The following is an 18,644-nucleotide window of genomic DNA, read 5'->3' as shown; positions in this document are numbered from 1 at the left end:
CCAAAGCTGCGATGAGGATGGACATGCGTGGAACTCGTGCTGCCGCATAATTATGTTCGCGTTGAGCCTTTGAAAGCTTTGCATGGAGTACTAGGAGTAGGGCTTAGGACTTGAGGATCTTCCATGGTCATCTGCCTTGCAATTTACACATGTCTTGCAAAGAGGCACCAACTAATCTCTTTAAAAAGTTTCCAAAAGTTTACATTACTCATTTTGAATTTAAACTGTAGATCTATTCGTTTATACTTCAGTAATAAAATTTATTTTCTACATATTTTTGAGTTTGTGGATTCACTAAAATCTAGGTGAGTCTAACATATTTTAGAAGCCTTTCAGTTGGCATACATAGTGCGGAGCAACGTAAAGAATTTGTATGACATCTGCAGGAGCTGAATAATGACACAAATATGATAAAATATTACAAAATAATTCATTTACAAATGATCTATACCTCGGTGAATGTGGTTCTGGTAATAGTCAAAAATATAGTGGCTTTTAAATAGGTTATTTCCTGGGAACGGCAAATTATTAAAATTAAACCTCGCTTATATCGAATATCGGCATGATACCAGTCTTGGCTGTAAGCAGCCAGAGATATGGCAAAGCCCTGAAAAGAATATATACATTAAAAATAAATTTGATTCATTATATAAGATTTATACCGCATCGGCCACCAACTGTCCATAATAGCAAATAAGATACACTTGGCTAGTCGAAGAGAAGAGGAACAGAAATAGTTTGAAAATCATGTCCGGAGGAACTCCAACCGTCATCTGAAATCCCACAAAGCAAATCAATCCCGAAGAAACCATAAAATTAAAAAGCATGGGAATTCCAAAGAGATCGTTTATGTCGCTCAAGAGGCGCAGAAGATTTTCGTGATAGCACACAATATGGGCCAAAAATCTGGAGTCCTCCTTCCAGTCTCCACTCAAATTATGGTTCCTCAGCGTATTCCCAAGATGTTCAAAGTGCATCACTATCAACGTTGCTGTAGCGCAAATCAAAAGATCCGTCGATATTTGTGCAGCCACCGCTGTGCAGCCTGCCATACTTTCGGAGAACAGCAAAATGTAATAGGTCCAATTGTCCTGCCACTCCCATGGAATGTAAAGCAAATACGGCAACATCTTGCCCACCACTCTTAAATTTAGCAATTTTTCGTAAACAAGATTCTCCACTAGGGGGTACAGGTTAAAAGTCCAGATGAGCAGTGAATAAAGAAGCGAGTATCTGAAGCTTATCTTTAAAAATGTGCGGAGATAATCTTTTGCTTTATAGGCATCCTCCTGAGTGGCTCCATGCGGATGAATGTCCTCCAATTGTTTTACTAGTTCACTTAATTTGGGCTTTTTCAAAATAATAAAGGCCATTTTGCAAGCGCCCACGATAACGAAGCCAATATAAGATGACACTGTCACAGCCTCCACAATATCTCCCTCTTTATAAGCCATTCGAAAGTAAATACTTGCTGCCAAAGTCACCAGGAACAAGTTGATAGCATTGGCCCAAAGAATGATCCAAGCTCTGCGACTTTCTTTCTGATGTACGAAGTCTTTTCTATACGGCTCGATACCCAAGAAGTTGTAGAAGAAAATTGCGTATTTTAAAAACTTTTCCATCTTAACAGGTTTGTCAAAGCTGAATGACCACTCGGTTGAGATTCCAACGCATTTATAACAATTTTTGCTAACCTATAATTAGGTCTACTGATTTTGTCAACCTTATGTCCATTGCTTTCCAATGCAATGCAATTCATTAAAATCAAATAAAAAGCTTTGCCAATAGGTATTCATTTTTTCCTTAGAGTTTCCGCCCATATAAGTCCTTGAATCCTTCCACCTGCTTAGTCGAATTCATAATTCAGAGGCACGTAATCCTGTAATTATCGAAAAACCCCTTCTTTAAAATTTTAACTGTACAAAATATGTCTACAAGCATCACACGATCGAAAACATTTGACACCTTACAAGTCCGACAAATTAGCTAATTCGGCAAAATTTTTATTAAATAACTTTGATGCACATAACTTTTTTTTAGTAATTATGTAATATTTTGCTTGTTGTTATGTAATATCTCACTTGTAAAACAATTATTTTTATTTTACATACATGGTTCGGAGTAAAGCAAAAAATTTGTATGATGTCTGAAGGATCTAAAAATAAATAAAAAAAAGTTTTAAATATATTTTAAAATATCGAAATCGAAACGCATACATCTGTCATGGTGGCACGGGTTATGTTCATAAATACGGTGGCTTTTAAATAGGTAATCTTTTGGGATCGGGCAATAATAAATACCAGAGCTCGGCGATAGCGGACATCAGCATAACTCCAGTTTTGGTTGTAGGCGGCAATTGCTAGTCCAGAACTCTATAAGATACACAAACAATATTTTATATTATTTATTTAAACTTGAAGGACAATGATTCTAAATATATTTTTAATTTATTTTTTACAGAAAAAATATATCTCACCGCATCAGCAATTAATTGGCCGTGGTGGCAGATCAAGTACACCTGACACATTGAACAAAAAAGGAAAAGAAAGAGTTTCACCAGAAGATCAGGCGGAACCCCGACGGTCATTTGAAAGCCCACAAAGCAAATGACAAATGTTGAGACCATAAAATTCAGTAACAGGGGTAGCCCAAAGATTTCATTAATCACTTCGGTCAACCGTAGAATACGCTGATGGTAGCGAACAGTTTTAACCAAAAATTTCGAGTCCTTCTTCCAATCGCCTGTCAATTTGTGCTTCTCCAAAACCCTTCCAAGATAATCGAAATGCATCACTACCTGGGTGGCTACGGCGCAGAGCAAAAGATCCGTGGATATCTGACCCGAGGCCGAGGAATGTCCTGCAAAGTTCTGACTCAAGAACTGTAAATAGAAGGACAAGTTGCCTTCCCAGACCCATGGAAAGTACTCGGAATAAGGCAAAGTTTGGCCAACGGTACGAATCTTTAGCCATTTTTCATAAACAAGGTACTGCATCATATTGAACAGATTGAATGTCCAAATCAGAAGTAAGTAAAGAAGGGAATAGATGATGCTAATTCTCGAACAAGAACGCAAGTAACTGTGCAGGCAATACTTCTCCTCTTGGATTGGGTTCGGAGGGTAAATCATTTCCAGTTCGTCGACCATGCTACTCAGGGCACGCTTTCTCGACCAGATGAAGAACATTTTGCTCATTCCGACAAATGCGAATCCTATGTAGGACATCACGGTGACGGCTTCGATCAACTGGCCGTTGTAAAGGGACACCCCCAGGTACATAAACTCTCCTGCAATGTTCACACTTAGGTTGATCACATTGGCCCAGAAGAGAAGGTCGGACGAGAGGCTTTTCTTCTGGGAACGCGAAGATTTCGTATACGGTTCGATGCCGACGGACGCGTAAAAGAAAACGGCGTACTTCATAAACTTCATTTTGTCTTCCAACTAAAGAATGCGCCACCTGGCGACTTATGGTAACCTTTATAACCTTTTTGTAAGGAGCCAGGCACTGGCTATTACATATACCATCTAATAATATAATTATAGATCTGATTATCGTAAATGCATACATTCCGATTTATAATGCGACTAATTCTGGGCTTCGTTCGCAACTTAATTATTGATTTGGTTTACATTAACTGCGGATAATTGTTGTGCCTAAGCAAACGCAATCACGATTCCCATCCCAGGCAACCACTTACTCCTCAGTTTATCGCTTGTCTGGGCCAGCCACACAATAAATCACTCGGAGATTGAATCCGACGGAAAGCAATCGAAACGTTTGAATAAATGCTATTCGAAAGCGAATCCTTGAATTGTAGAACTGGCGAATTGGCGTAACAGCGCATCCAGCTCGAAGACGAGGACGCGGTCTAATCCCCAACAGTGAGGTAAAGTGAAGCGATGGAAATTCTTTTTTTTCGCTCGCACTTCAAATAAATTAAATCTTTTCACATTTCAACAATCCAGCTTAGCCGCAGCCGAAGAGCATATAAACAGAATGAATTACTCTTGCCGAACACGTTAGCCCAATTATACGGCAGGGTTGGCCAAAATTTTTCACAGTAAAACTTGGCTAGTTTCGGTCCGTTTTTTGGTGCTCTCAAACAAAAATTTGATAACACTGTGATATTGTATTGACTTTGCAGTATGGAAACCAATAAGCGTAATTGAATCCATTTTACTCCCATTTTAAGGAATAAAGCTTCAAAGGAATAATGTAATTAGAAACATACAAATTCAAACATGGTGGAAAAGAGCATAAGAATATAGATTAAGATTTTAAACAAAATGGCCCGAAATATATTTATACTAAATCGATAGGCTAGCACTGCGAATAAGTGATGTAATTGATCTACATTGTTTAATAAAATATTACAAAAAGCCTTATCTTAGATATAAAGGGAAAAATAAAAACCCAAATATTTTTCCTTATTAATTATTATTAAAATAAACATTTTTTATGTTTTTTGCGCTGGAAGCCAACACTGCGTATGAGTAATAAATATAAATCATTTGTCAAAATATGTATTTATTGTTTAAAATATTTTATTGGCATTCTTAAATTAATATGAGCAAGATGATATTTGTACAATAGATTAAAATATAAATATTTTGATCCTAGTTTCACTGTATCCTGGCCGTATTCGATACAAAATCCTGGTATGTGCGTTGCCCCACAAAACTATGCAACGCAAATGCAAACAGACCGATTACAAGCAAAGAAGAAGGACCGGGGTGTAAGGTTCTGCCAAAGCTACCAAAACTGACCGAAAGAGATTTTTGGGCCAAATTGAAAGACAAAAGCCCCGAAATTTGGCTTCCAGCGTGGAAAGGGAACAAAGCCGGCCAAAGGCATTCAACGATTTTTTCCGTTTTGGCCATTTATCACGCATGGAAATAGCAGCGTGTGTGTGCGGAGGAGCGAAGGACGAAAATACAAAACGGCGGTGGAAAATTGAGGTGGACGAGTACAACCTGGAACTTGAAATACAATTAAAGCCTTGGGACCCCACTGGCCAGCCGGACGCAAAAAGTTTTCATGTCTCAAGTCTCAAATCTCAGGGGAAGAGCCGTTTGGGGTTTCCAGGTTTCCGGTTGCCTCTCCCACACCCCCAAAATCTTCGCACTTCTTGCATCCCCCATTCACCTATCGGCGGCAAGCCAAAGTTATTGTACGCGCACTCACATACACCATCCTGAACTCTGGGGAGGGGGAGGACTTGTGTGTGTGTGTGGCCAGTGCAAACTTCGTGGAAAAGTTTTATGAGCACCAAACTAATTTCGTTTGACTTTACTTCGGGGATATTGCACCTTGGGTGGGATGACGGGAATTGATTTTGGTCGCAGTTCCTCTTGTTGACGTCACCGTTGTACCGCCCCCAGAACAGGCACATTTGCATATGGCAGTCCACCCACTTCACGTTCAACTTTTGAGAGTAGCGACCTCAGTTATCTCAGTTAACACCACTCACATCTTAATCTATTCCATGGTTTACTAATGTCAGGTAATCTAACTTTTCTAAATAATAACACTTCATGTGTTAAAAACTTGCATAAAACTTGCATATCTCTTGTATCCATTCTCTAGATGCTTTAATGTTTTCGTTTTTATCTAAAAAATCCTTTCAAATGTTCCGGTTGAGAATCGAGGATCGTATCGGAGCCATATTCTGGCGGCATGGGTTTTTGTACATCTGGAAGGGGGTCCTCCAGAAATTTTGACAAAAAATCTAAAAAATAATTCGTTCCTAGATTTTGATGCAGATTAAAAGGAAATCGCTGCACAAATCGGTTAAGGTATTTCGCTCAAGAATCGGATGATTATTGGCAAAGGTATAGCCATCGCTGGGGGCCATATTCTGGCTCCATGCGTTTTTGTACATCTTGAAGGGGATCCTCCAGAAATTTTGATAAAAAATAAAAAAAAATTTGTTCTTAGATTTTGATGCAGATTGAATTGGAATCGCTGTTCAAATCGTTTAAGGTATTTCGCTCAAGAATCGGATGAGTATTGGTAAAAATAAAGCCATATTGTGGCACCATAAGTTCTGCCGTCAAAGATTGGAAGGCAAAAGTAATACCCTGTTATTCCATTTACTCTGAATTCATATATGTACCTATGAATTCAGTTATGAACTTTTTCTATTGATAATAGTGTAGAAACACGACGATGGGGAAAAAGTCAACTTATGTTTAACTTCAATTTCCAAAGGCAACAAGGCATATAGGAGGTCACATATGTGAGCTGTGAAAGGAGGAATAAGGACCAAAAGAGTCAAAGAGTGAAGGAGAAAAGGAAAGAGAAAATGCAATAGCACATAATCCATTGTTAATTTTACATTTGGTAACAACTTCCGCCCGACAAGTATCTTGGCCAGCATTGCGGCAATTGTCTGTGTGACATTTGACACATTTACTCCCTCGCCAAACAGCCGAACATGTGTGACTCTCTCTCTAAAGAAAACAATGAGGTTGGGGTTTTTGCTCGAAGATGGGAACTGGATTTCGGGTTGAAAATGTCTGTTTTGGCATTCGTTCGTTACCAACGGCAGCCGCAAAATATCTATTTTGATGGGAAGTCAGTGTGGTCTGGTCCAAATTTCTGGGCGGTTTTGCTGCGGCGAATGGAAATGGAAAATGGGGCATTTGGCTAAACGATTTTGTCTCCTCCACACTGATGATTTTGGCCTTTTGTTTTTGGGCCAGGCAAACAGGCCAGGCTACGGTTTACCGACTTTGTGATTGAGAAAAAAAAAACCGAATGGAAGCAATTAATAAAATAACAACTATGTGCAAAATTAATTGTGTATTATGCAAAAGGCTTGCTAATGGCAGGATATGCATCAATGTAGGCTGCTGCTGGTGGCTACGGTATTGGTCCTGGCCATAATCTGACTCCCATAATATATTACAGTGACGACAAAGTCTTCTATAGCCATAGATCCTGCTGTTGTTGTAATGGCCTTGCGCACCGATGAGCAAATGAACAATTTATTACCGCTTAATTGAACACATTTGGACGCAACCACACACACACAGACACCCACAGGACACTGGGCTAAACAAATGGCCACATGCAGGCAGCAACCTGAACAGGACCTTCGCATTAAGCAATGCCGAAGGGGATGTGTGGCTTAGGATGAATGAGCCCAAGACAAGTCTATAAATGCTGGAGCAGAGGCTGGAGGTGCTGCTCGGTGGTCAAGCAGCTCAATGAACCCCAAACCCCGGCCCTTTCCACAACCTGTCCAAAATCCGATCCCAAGGACTGCGTTCTGAGACTCCGTTCCATGTACTCTCACTCCGCTCTCTCTTGGCTGCATATTAAACGCACGCTTCGCTGGCCAAATTGATTCCTAAGTGGCTGCCGGATTGACAGCTTCCAGGACCCCTGGGTGCCCTTTTCTCCGCCAGCAATTACAAAGATTATGCTGCACTGCTGCACGACCTACACAACCCGGTCAAGTTCTGGGCTAATTGCCAATTGAACCCCGAAAGCTGGGGGCAACTTTAGATTAGCAGCAACAATAAGGTGGCTCCCACTACCGCCTCCTGCCTCCATTTACCCAATCTTTTTAAGTGCTTACTTAGCGCCTGGCGACACGTCAGAAACAAAGATTTATGCGGGGATACCAAAAACCAGGGAGCACCGAAGCCCCGAATCAACGAAACACCGAAACACCTCAAGTAAATTAAGTAAGTGCCAGGTCCTGACAGAGTCAAGTATGTTTGATATACACGACATCTAGCTCCAAAACACCGACACTCCTGGCTAAGCCGCGGCAAAATTTGGGAGGTGGAGGTGGGCCGGGCATCACACAAAGCAGCCGCAATTTCGCTAAGCATTTGAGCGGGAAACACCAGAAATGAGACTTAGGAAAGGACCGCAAGGAGCGCAGGAAAGGCTCGGAATCCATCCCCCATTTTAGGGCCTATGTTGAATGAACTACTTAAGCGCTTTGGCTTTCAAAATAAGCCATCATGCCCCAGGTAATGGAAACGGCAACAGCCGCAAAACAATAACGGAATATTCCGTTTAAACTGAGGAAAAGAATTTTAAAATTTCCAAATATTTTAGGAAGTAGTGGGAAATTTTTTGAAAAATAATGTTGCATGCTATATGATCTAATACCCTCCCAATAAATTTAAATTTCTTTCATAAAGTTTATTGGAAATATAATTTCTTTCAGTGTACTCGTAGATTAAAAGAGGTGGAGGAGTACGAAAACACGTCAAATCGTGGAAATGGAAGCAAAAGTGGAATTGAAATAGCAGCTAGCCTGATATAGGCAGAGATACACTTATGAACTACAACCAAAATCCAATTGATGGCTCGGCAATGGGAAGCTCTCCCGCAACCTACTTGAAATGCAAACAATTTCGCAGTCCAAGTGTTCTGCTAGACTTTCATCCGGCGCCCGAGTCGATTGTGGCTTCAATTGTGGCCTCGGAGGTCACCGCAGGATTCGTAAATGAAAATTTCAACAACGCGTTGGCCTCAGACCGCAAGGTTAGGTGCAAGATGGCTAAATTGGCTTCAACAGATTTGTCGGATAATTGCAGACAATTAAATTTTAATACCGAGTCAGAATATATTTTCAATTGGGTTTTAATTTCCACAGAAATTAGAAATTAAAAAAGTTTGTTACTTTAAAGTTTAAGGCTTAAACTTCAAAGGCTTTGTTTTGTTTTATTTACCGTTAAAGTTTTTCTTCTCAAACTACTCACTATCCATATTATGAAAATAATTTTAAAATTGGCTTTAAAAGATTACATTTTAATCATTTAAACTATATAATAGATATGAATATGTCAATTATGAAAATATATATTTCTTAAATTTGTTCAAAACCATTTTCCTCAAAAATCAATGAAATAAATTAATTATATTGTTTTATGATTAATATAATGAAAACAATTTATAAAATTGAATAGTTATTTCAGCATTTAACAAACTAATACATTTGAAATGCCCGCCATCTAAAGGTGGTAAGCTTCCACCCCTAACGTTGCGCATCTACCTATCGATATACCGATAGACACTCGGGCGTATTATTGTTTACAAAACGCGCAATTGAACAGCCGCTCGTGGAATAAACGCAAATTAAATAAAAAATAATATAGACAATAGGAACAGCTGGACATGCGGCGGTCCAGCTAGCAAGTGCAGTGCTTGCTGCCCATTTGCTGCAGCAGTCAAAGGGGCAAAACGGAAACAACAGATTCCAGCGACACCCGACCACTTGTTGTTGTTGGACTTTGTGGCCCCGGAGATAATTACGAGTTCCATCCAGCACCCGTATAATATATGCATTCACTGCCACCGATGCTAAGGGCAAGATCCGGAACTCAAAGCGGAGCGGAACAGATAGTCCAAACGGAGCAACCAAGGAGCAGTGCGTCGCTGGAAAGTTGCTTGTCAAATTTTTCGATTTGGAGTGTCGAAATAGTAAGCATTCATCCGAAAACACCGAGAGACAGCATATCAGCAGCCTACAGCCCAACTGAAAGATTGTCCAGCGTCCAAGCAAAGCAGCTGCCGTATCTCGAATCAAGTTACCAGCAAATCGGCGATTAGCCAACGATCGCTTTATTGCCCAGTCAAGTGTGCGAGTAGTTGAGCGTAAGTGCCATCCGATAAGGCGGGCAAGGGATTCGATTAGCTATTAGCATTTCTAGTGGGAGCCCCACCGAGTCCATATCTCTGACACGTAGCGATTGCTTCAAGTTCTTGCTTTGTCTTCGGTTCATATATCATTTTTATGCAAATCTCGGGCAAAGGTTCTTTGCGCTTTTACATTTTCAGTTCGATTCAGAGGTCGATTCGGTCTACTAGAGGCGTACATCGATGAAGCAATATTTGCTTCAATCTAGTTACTTTAATAACTTAATTCTTTGTATATTATAAACAGGTTAATATGAGTATTTAAATAAGCTATTTGCATTGTCATCTTGCCAAGGTAGCGCCTAACAGCTACAATATAATTTGACCTACCCCATTTACGATGAACCTCAATTGTGTTGCTCTTATAAAACTCATACTCTTCTTTTTTACTTCTCATAAACCTACATATATAGTATTATTGTAAGCCACTAGACTTGTTTATTATAAGCTTTTGATCATAAAATGTACAATAACAATGAAAACTTAGTCATATAAATTGACCATTGATCTTTATAAGTAAAAATCATAACACATGAGTTTATTAGCAACAAACTAATTTAATTATGTAAAAGTTGTTGACAAACCCTTAATCCTTAGATTACACTCTATAACCACGCTCCTTTAAATCAAAAGCAAACCCCCCATACACCCACCTCCTGGATCGGCTAATCTATCATGTATCTTATCGCAGACAAGCCATATATTGTCATATACCAGCTGTAATCCGCCAATCCAACTTTCCAGGCTACTGTCCACTGGGACGGTTCAGTTCTGGCCTGGCCAGCAGCAGCTGCAGAGCGTTTCCCTGCGAAGCAACACGAAATCCCCAGCTTATTTTTGGAATAACTTTTCAAGTTCAGTGGAACAACCGATAGCCTCGTAAGAATCACAATAACCACCCGTACACCCGTACACCCGTACACCGTGTGCTCAACAGATAAGATTAAAGGTTAAACATCGGACTTGGACACCCCACTTTAGGTGACTAATGGTTCCACCTACGCAAAACATTTGTTCGACCACTTGAGATATTATTGATTTAGAAGAATTTTTCGTTTAGTATTTCATATTTAAATATTAAGTAAACAACTGTTCTTGAAAACAAATAAGCAAATTATTATAACCCACGTACGTGGATCAGGATTAGAGTAATAACAAGTGGTCCTGGAACAAAGAAAGTCATCAAGATATTTATTTATAAACATCTGATAGAAGTCAGTTCAGTGCACTTTGATTGTCCATATCAAAAAATGATCACAAAAAAGCAATATAAATTCGCTAAGCAACAAATTAAGAAGTTCATTTTCTATTTTGCAGCTGTAGACCTTCGACTATGACGGGGCAAAGCAAACTAATTTCGCCATTGAGCATTACCTGCCAGGAGTTCCAGCACCCGTGGACGGATCACTGCGCGAATGCAACAGCCGGAATTCTGCTCTCGGCCACGCCGTACTGCCTGCGGGTCTATACCCTGGTTTACGCCCTCTCGCTACTGATGCGCCACCGCGTGCCCACAAGGGAGGACCTGAAACGCGCCGTATTGGGTATCATACAGTCGACAGCCTTCCTGGTGACCAATGCCTACACCTTCATCCTGTACAATTGCTTGCTACGGAACACACTGGGTCGATACCACTTTAGCACGGTGGCGTTTGTGCCCTGTTTCCTGGCATCGTACACGGCTATTCTGGTGGAGCGACCCGCTCGCCGGCCACTGCTGACACTTTACGTGGCCAATGTTGCAACAGAGACGCTTTGGAATATGGCTGAGTCACGCGGCTGGGTGCGTTCAGTGCCTCACGGCCAGACCATGATCTTTGGCTTAAGTATAGCGGCGCTCCTCTATATCTACCGCCTGGGTGGCTCCAAGGACTCCATTTTCAATATTTTGCGCATTTTTGTGGGCAGAGAAGAAGCAGGACCTGTGGCAGAAGCAGCACCAGCGGTGCCTGGTGAGCAGCCAGCTCCCTCTCAAAGCCGACCCGCTGTCAGCTTCTCAACCGTCTCCGACTGGGTACGCGTCTACAGCAACCTGATTCGCGCCAAGCATGCCAGTTGCCGACACCAGCAAAGCTGCGTCGGCAATGCCGTTCTGGGCGGCATTAAGCCCTTGGTGGGCGGGGTGGCACTCCAAGTAGCCCTCAAGTTGGTCATGAATGTCAAACGAATCGTTGCCGGAAAGATGCAATGGAATAAGCAGGTCTTCAATCGCGATACCCTGAAGCTGGGTATCTTTATGGGCAGCTTCTCATTCCTCTATAAGGTAACTTAACAAATGAGTTTTAGAAATATTATTTGTTTTTTATAAAATGTGTTTTTTAGTCAATCTCATGCTTGTTGCGGCACAGCTTTAATCGCGATGATGCCCGGTTTGCCATTCCCGCCGGATTAATTGCTTCACTGACGTATACTCAGTATCCTGACAACACCGTCGCCTTGTATGTCATGTGGAAAGCAATACAGGTTAGCATAAGAAATCTATTACATTAGTATCCAAGGGAGAATACAGATTAACATCATTCTTTCATAGATCCTCTGTGACAAGGGCCAAGAAAGTGGCATCGTGCCGAGAATCCCCAACTTTATGCTGTTTCTGTACTCATTCTTCACTGCCGTTCTGTTCCATGCGGGCATCCTGGAGCCAAAATCTCTGCGTCCCAGCTACTTCAAGTTTCTGCAGGCCATCTCTGGCGAAAGGTTTGTTAATCCCACCTACGATGCATAAGCCTTCAACTAAGATTCTTCATTCCCTTGCAGACTGAGCAGATTTAATCTGAGCGCCTTCAATGTATTTGGACTGGAGACCCAGAAACAGGCGATGGACACCATCAAATCTCTGAAAATTGTGGAAAAGTCGGCTCTGCCGGCCTTCTCATTTGCATCTTGAACATGACCAAGATCAAGTTGAGTGGATCATAGGCCAAACCATATCTCCATATATTCGCAATTTAGAGATAGTTGTACATATATCGTATAGTACTATATCAAGAGTCTCCCGCTCTTAGAGAGCGTCCAACGATTACTAAACTAAGCATGTGTGGGTGGAATGTAAATTATGTTAATTGTTTTTATTTCATGGTATCAGTTTTTATTCAATAAAACTTTAAAAAGAAAAAATTTTTAAAATTTGAAGAATTCTATTTTGCCTTTAAATAAAAGGGAGAAATCAAAACTGGGAACAAGGCCGTGAGAAAGCTAAATTTTTGGATTCACCAACTAATACTAGGGTTATTTCTTATCAACAAATTAACAAAAAGGCAACACGTGCCACTAAAAGCTTTTTTTTAAGTGATAACCACATAACAATGCCTATACCATTTTTTATGAAATATTTTTCGCTGCCCCAGACACTTTTTGAGCTTTTATGATGTTGTTTATTGTTGCGAAGGTGCCAATCAAAGTATTTAAATCTTGACCAGACTCAATACTTTGACTCAGATACAAAATTGTATCTGAATGGAAAATTTTAGGATAGTTCTGAGAATGGATATTGTACCTGTACGACTTGAGGTGAGTTTATAAAACACTTTAAATAAATGATAAAATTTAGTTAAACATTGTTTCATCTTTCAGTAAGTTAGATCAATAATATTTTGAGTATAATATTTTCGCATGATCTAAAAGATAACTATAATTTAATTGTTATTTTTAATTAATTGTCTATATCTTCTTAGAAGCAGAGTTGGTAAAATATAGGGTTAAGTATACTGGGTATTTTTGGCTAGAAAAATTCCCAAAGAGAACGGGTTAAAAAGCCCTGATAAGAAAATAATGCACCCATATTTCTCTTAATTATAGATAAGTTATTCCGGCTGTGACGCAACGTCAACAAACCGATCGGCTATTGAGAAGTATATACACATTGTATGAATACATGGGAAACTTTCGGCTAGCGTGGTTCAGATAAGAACGAACCACTCCGGGGGAGAGGGTCGTCCCCTGATTACGGCGAAATGGTACTCCTAAGGCGTACTTCTCCATACCAACCCCACTTGTCCAAATCGTGGCTAGAGAGTTGGTATCAGTTGCATTTGGTGGCTGATTGGGCCCAAACGTGATCAGGGACCGGTACCATAAAAATAGAAATTTTTTCCCCGAAATAATTTCCCCGAAAAGAATAATTTAACAAAGTAATTTCTATTAAATTTAATATTAAATAATCTTAATAAAGTGTTATATAATAATAATACAAATATTTTGTTCTAACTCAAGGATTAAGCTTCATCGAAACAGAAAGTACTCCGATACTCCGACTGATAGCTGAGAACCTTCGTACTTGAAAATACACAGCGTGCTAATGGGATACCCGTGGATTCGATTAAAAGTAGACCATTGAGATTAAGTAGCCAGCATTTGGATTGAATTGGGCGAGGCGTTTACTCTTTCGACGAAACAGCCTTCCCCGATAAGCTTTATCACTCGACCATAGCCAATTTGATAATCATAGGCCGTAAGTCAATATTCAAAGTGGATCATGGCGGTTCAGAGTAAGCTTGCGGAAATAGCCTTCAGCTGCACCTGCTTCGAGCACAATCATCCATGGACCTCCAGTTGTGCCGCTGGAACGGCGGGCATGATGCTGTCCGCCATTCCGCCGGCCCTTCGCACATATTGCACGGTCTACCTGGTGAGTTAATAACAGGAAATAAACAAAATAGTTTGAATTCTCAGGTGTGCCATGAATACACCAAAATACCGATGATATGCTTTTTTTTAGACCAAAGTACAAAGTTCAGAATATATTTTAATAAAATTATTTTTTTTAATAAACTATAAACCACCAGTTAGCTTTGGCAATGCGAGGCCGCATCCCCTCAGTCAAGGACCTAGGACGCACCGTGACCGGTATCCTGCAATCAACCTCCTTCCTCGCCCTCAACGCCAGTCTCTATGTATTTGCAGTTTGTCAGCTGCGTAGGCTACTTGGTGGTTTCTACTTCAGCACAGTGGGTTTCATACCCACCTTCCTGGCCAGCATGGCTTCCCTGGCCGCCGAGCGCCCAGAACGCCGAGTGCCTCTGGCCTTGTATGTGGCGAACGTGGGCAGCGAGACTTTGTGGAACATGCTTGAGGCACGCGGTCTGGTCAAGTCCATACCCAATGCCCAAGTGCTCATCATGGGTCTTGGTGTCACCGCCCTGATGTACCTTTACCGTACTGGCCTGCACAAGACAGTGGCCAAGGATGCCACCTTCAAGGCTCTGGACTTGATTCTGGGCAAGGAGGAGGCGGGCCCACTAAAGACTCCGGCGGTGACCACGTCGCAAAGCTCACGACAGAGGCCTCTGGACTTCCAGAGCATTACGGGGTACCTGCAGCTCTACGACCAAATTCGTTCGGCCAAACATCCAAGCTGTCCCCACAAGACGGGATGTGTAAAATACGCCAGCCTTGGGTTTTTGAGACCGTTCCTTGGAGGCGTGGGACTGTCTGTGGGCCTCAAACTGTTACTCAACATTACCAAAATCATCAAGTTTAAGATGCAATGGCGCAAGCAGATCTTCAACAAGGGTTCTCTACAACTCGGGCTGGCTCTGGGGATCTTTTCCTTCTTGTTTAAGGTATGTGTTATGCTACTATGTCTTATGATTCCAAACACTCTATTTAAACCCTTCAGAGCACCTCCTGTGGCTTGAGGCATGGCTTTGGTTTTGACCACTCCCTCTTCGCCATTCCGGCGAGCTTGATCGGTTCGATTGGTTTCTTCCGCTTCCCCAATACCACCGTGGCCTTGTATGTGATGTGGAAGGCCCTGCAGCTGCTTTACAACTGGGGCGTCTCCGAGGGAAAGTTGCCCGTGGTGCCGCACTTCACGATGATCATGTACAGCTTCTTCACGGCGATACTCTTCCATGCGTGCATCCTGGAGGCTACGGCCCTGCGACCCAGCTACTACAAGTTCCTCATGTCCATTTCCGGTACGCGTGTCAGCCGCTTCAATGTGAAGCCATTTGAGGTCTATGGCCTTAAGAGCCAGGATCAAATCAACTCTATGATCAAGAAGCTGGGCATCGACATGTCCTCACCCCTGCCCCTCTTTGCTCTGGACTGCTAGCCCTTGTTTTGTTTTTGTTTTACGAAAACCAAATACAATAAATATGTTTCAAAAAGATGCAACAAAACTTTAAATTAAATGGCCGACCCAGAATGGCCATTAAGGACTTTTATGCGAGGAGCCGCAGAGTGGGGCCGCATCAATCACAGAGCCAACAAGCCGCTGGCACGGCACCCCTTACCCACATCCAGGCGACACTGTAACCCCACCCGAATCCCCCAAGCCCCTGAGCCCCAAAAGCCGAGAGCCTCACCGCTGTGACAACTCTAGACGGCGGCTCCGCGCTGCTCAATTATTTACATTTATATGTCATATAAATTTATTGCCCACCATAATTCAAGCGGGCAGGGCCCGAGACGAGGCGGGCTGAGACGAACTGAGCGGAGTTAAGTTGAGCTGAGACCAAGTGGAGATACCCGAAATGCAGCTAAAAATTCAACTAAAATAAAAATAATAATAAAACTGAAAGGAAAATGAATAAAAGGCAAGTAAGAGGCTGAAGAAAACCGACTAAATAGATTCACTTAAAAAATATTGAAACTTACAGTTTAGTAATCCAACCTTAAATTTTTCTATTAGTTAACTTCAAGAACTGCACTGTTTTTTGACCAAAAATGTTAAAATATCCAAGTTTAGGGTATAACAAGCACTATATGTCCTTAGTCCATTTAATGATCATTTTGGCCAAGGATGGAAGTGTAAGGCGAGCAGGCAGTGGAACTGAAACTGAGGCAGGCTTAACAAATGAATTATAGGCTCGGGTAAATTTAATGTGCCACTTAGTTATCGGGGCCAAGTGGCGGCCGAGGGGATTGGGGCTTTTATTTTTATGCGAATTATAATAAGGCACGCCAGCTAAGCGACTTCCTTCCGCTTTGGAGGGCTTGACCCGTCGCTGTTTGTCTTTGGTGATTTTCATTTTTAAATTGAGTTGAAAATAATGAAAATGCAAATTCGCCGGGCCAGCTGCTGTTGCTTCTGTCGGACACTCTGTTCTGGTCGAGGCCTTGCAATTGCAGGCTCCTGGCATTTATGAAATTTATATGCATGTCAGTTGGCTTCTTGGGAGGGAGTGGAAACGAGGGGCATGCCTCATCCTGCTCCTCCTACTTGGACCAAGTCAACAGCATGGAAAATACAAATGAAGCCAGTGACAAATCTCATTAATCACAGCGCTAGAAAAGGAGCCGATGGCGAAGGATTAGGGGGCGGGGCTAGTGGCTGAGTGGGTGCAGCTGTTGGCGCCTTGAAATCTGGGATTATCAGCTTAGCAGCTGCAGTTGTTTCCCCTGATTTTGTTGTTTTCCCGGCTACTTGTTGTTCGCCTCCTCGGGAGCTGGGAAGATGAAGCTGCAAAAAGTGCATATAAATTGAATATTATAAATTTTCTTATTTTGCAACTGCTGCTTTCACTTAGCTGCTGCCAAGTTGTAACTTCATTTAAGTCAATCGTTTGGCGCTTTTTTCTCCACCCTCTTTTTTTTTTCTACGGCTTATTCATTTTTTGTTGCACGCAAATTGTAAACAAGAGAATTATGCAAATGAATAAGTTACCGCCCCAAGGCGACATAATGAAATATTATCGAATCCCGGCGCCTGATGCCCACCGATTTGAACAAATCGAACAGAAAATGAACTTTCAACTGTCAAAAAACGTAAGAAAAACAGAACCCATCCAAGAACAGAAGAAGGAGAAACTTTTCACTTTTCGACAGAGACTTTTTGGTGTTGCCATAAATTTCATTTGATATTTCTGCAAACTGACAAGGTATGTCAACGCAAGATAAGCAGCCCCAAAATGTCCGGAGAACTGTTTCATATATAAATTATACTTTTTTGTCCGTTTTCGGGTGAGATGAATTTTTAATTAAAATTTTCTGTGCGAGTGTTGTGGGCGAAGATTGAATAGGAAATGAAATTATGCAACTGGAGATGCATATTAAATGCATGTTACTTGTGTCGAGCTTGGAATACGTTAAGGTAAACAAAATTCCATTTACATACGGATTTGTCCACCAGTGTTTTGTTTTTTTAAAACTATATTTTTGTTTTGAATATTTACGAAGTTAAGAGTTTCATTTTAAACTATTATAACAGGGGTGCCCATGTTTGTTTTTTCTGATTTATTATGTTTTTCATTATATTTACAATCATTTGTTATTCTATAATTTACAATTCAATAACTAGAATACACGTTTTGGTTTACAAGTCGTAATAAATACATATTTAGAGGTATAGGTCGGTTTAATTCTTATCGCACTGAGTTTAACTGCACCTAGTTTGTTTTGAGGTTAATAAACGGCGTTGTCGCCCTCAAAAAGCAAACATTCGTATGCTTAGTGCACCCAGGGTGCACTCTCCCGTCATGGTCCGCTCATCGTCCTCCAGCTGACGATGGCGCACCAGGGGCAGGGGCACTGCCGTCTGCAGGAAGTCCAGAGCGGCGTTGAGCAGGCTCACTTGGAGCCATATTAGCGAAAAGAAAAAACAGGTCCAACTGTCTGGCGGTGACGGCATTCTGCTAAGGAGGTTGGAGACCCAATGAGCGCGCACGGGTATCCGGCACGAGCTCGAACCCCAAATGCCAGCCCACCCCACCCCCAGAAACGTGTTGGTTTACGTTGACTGATAAGAACCCACAAAAAAATACAATACTTTCAAGGCGATAAGCCATGGCTACTTTTGTATCTCAACATTGTGGATGTTTCGCAACATTTTCGAATGGGATTGAGTGAAAGTCCGCAGTCGAACCTCTGCCGCGGCGTGGCAAATACCGTTCGTTTCATTTGCCTCGGCTAACGGTGGAGTTTGGATGCTCGTCCGTGTTCGCAACAGGATGCGCATTGTGCCAGGACACATGGGTGTTCCCGTGCCACTCGTTCCGTGGCACGGCTAACTGGGTTAGTGGTACAAGTTCAGTT

At 41.6% G+C, this 18,644-nt stretch overlaps 5 protein-coding genes across 8 annotated transcripts; 2 read left to right on the top strand and 3 right to left on the bottom strand.

The window, feature by feature from the left end:
- Positions 1-244: 244 nt before the first annotated feature.
- On the bottom strand, positions 245-1,641 carry LOC6500505 (odorant receptor 85b). Its single transcript, XM_001953326.4, has 3 exons — positions 663-1,641; positions 452-607; positions 245-389 (listed from the first exon to the last, which is right to left on the bottom strand). The coding sequence occupies exons 1-3, from the start codon at positions 1,620-1,622 to the stop codon at positions 333-335; spliced, it is 1,173 nt and encodes a 390-aa protein (XP_001953361.1). The 5' UTR covers positions 1,623-1,641; the 3' UTR covers positions 245-332.
- Positions 1,642-1,748: 107 nt separating this feature from the next.
- LOC6500504 (odorant receptor 85c) lies at positions 1,749-3,737 on the bottom strand. 2 transcript variants are annotated; one of them, XM_032451751.2, is made up of 4 exons: positions 2,477-3,737; positions 2,217-2,372; positions 2,112-2,155; positions 1,749-1,879 (listed from the first exon to the last, which is right to left on the bottom strand). In XM_032451751.2, the coding sequence occupies exons 1-4, from the start codon at positions 3,431-3,433 to the stop codon at positions 1,864-1,866; spliced, it is 1,173 nt and encodes a 390-aa protein (XP_032307642.1). In that variant the 5' UTR covers positions 3,434-3,737; the 3' UTR covers positions 1,749-1,863. The 2 variants fall into 2 exon arrangements, with proteins under 2 accessions (XP_032307642.1, XP_001953360.1); XM_001953325.3 differs by lacking the exon at positions 1,749-1,879 and having other exon boundaries at positions 1,974-2,155.
- Positions 3,738-9,037: 5,300 nt separating this feature from the next.
- Positions 9,038-12,629, top strand: LOC6500029 (transmembrane protein 135). Of its 3 annotated transcripts, none has more exons than XM_014910857.3 (5): positions 9,038-9,626; positions 10,986-11,931; positions 11,991-12,131; positions 12,199-12,365; positions 12,426-12,629. In XM_014910857.3, the coding sequence occupies exons 2-5, from the start codon at positions 11,002-11,004 to the stop codon at positions 12,553-12,555; spliced, it is 1,368 nt and encodes a 455-aa protein (XP_014766343.1). In that variant the 5' UTR covers positions 9,038-9,626; positions 10,986-11,001; the 3' UTR covers positions 12,556-12,629. The 3 variants fall into 3 exon arrangements, with proteins under 3 accessions (XP_014766343.1, XP_044570272.1, XP_001953359.1); XM_044714337.1 differs by lacking the exon at positions 9,038-9,626 and adding an exon at positions 10,413-10,547; XM_001953324.3 differs by lacking the exon at positions 9,038-9,626 and adding an exon at positions 10,413-10,649.
- A 1,008-nt stretch (positions 12,630-13,637) lies between these two features.
- LOC6500030 (transmembrane protein 135) lies at positions 13,638-15,780 on the top strand. The gene is made up of 4 exons (XM_001953323.4): positions 13,638-13,798; positions 13,881-14,295; positions 14,453-15,229; positions 15,286-15,780. The coding sequence occupies exons 2-4, from the start codon at positions 14,143-14,145 to the stop codon at positions 15,721-15,723; spliced, it is 1,368 nt and encodes a 455-aa protein (XP_001953358.1). The 5' UTR covers positions 13,638-13,798; positions 13,881-14,142; the 3' UTR covers positions 15,724-15,780.
- A 2,051-nt stretch (positions 15,781-17,831) lies between these two features.
- Positions 17,832-18,292, bottom strand: LOC6500503. Its single transcript, XM_001953322.4, has one exon. It carries the CDS (start codon positions 18,238-18,240, stop codon positions 18,037-18,039), a length of 204 nt encoding a protein of 67 aa, XP_001953357.1. The 5' UTR covers positions 18,241-18,292; the 3' UTR covers positions 17,832-18,036.
- Between the last annotated feature and the right edge of the window lie 352 nt (positions 18,293-18,644).

Source organism: Drosophila ananassae, chromosome 2L, assembly GCF_017639315.1.
Source record: "Drosophila ananassae strain 14024-0371.13 chromosome 2L, ASM1763931v2, whole genome shotgun sequence".
NCBI lineage: Eukaryota > Metazoa > Arthropoda > Insecta > Diptera > Drosophilidae > Drosophila > Drosophila ananassae.
This window is presented reverse-complemented; position numbering and strand designations above follow the sequence as displayed.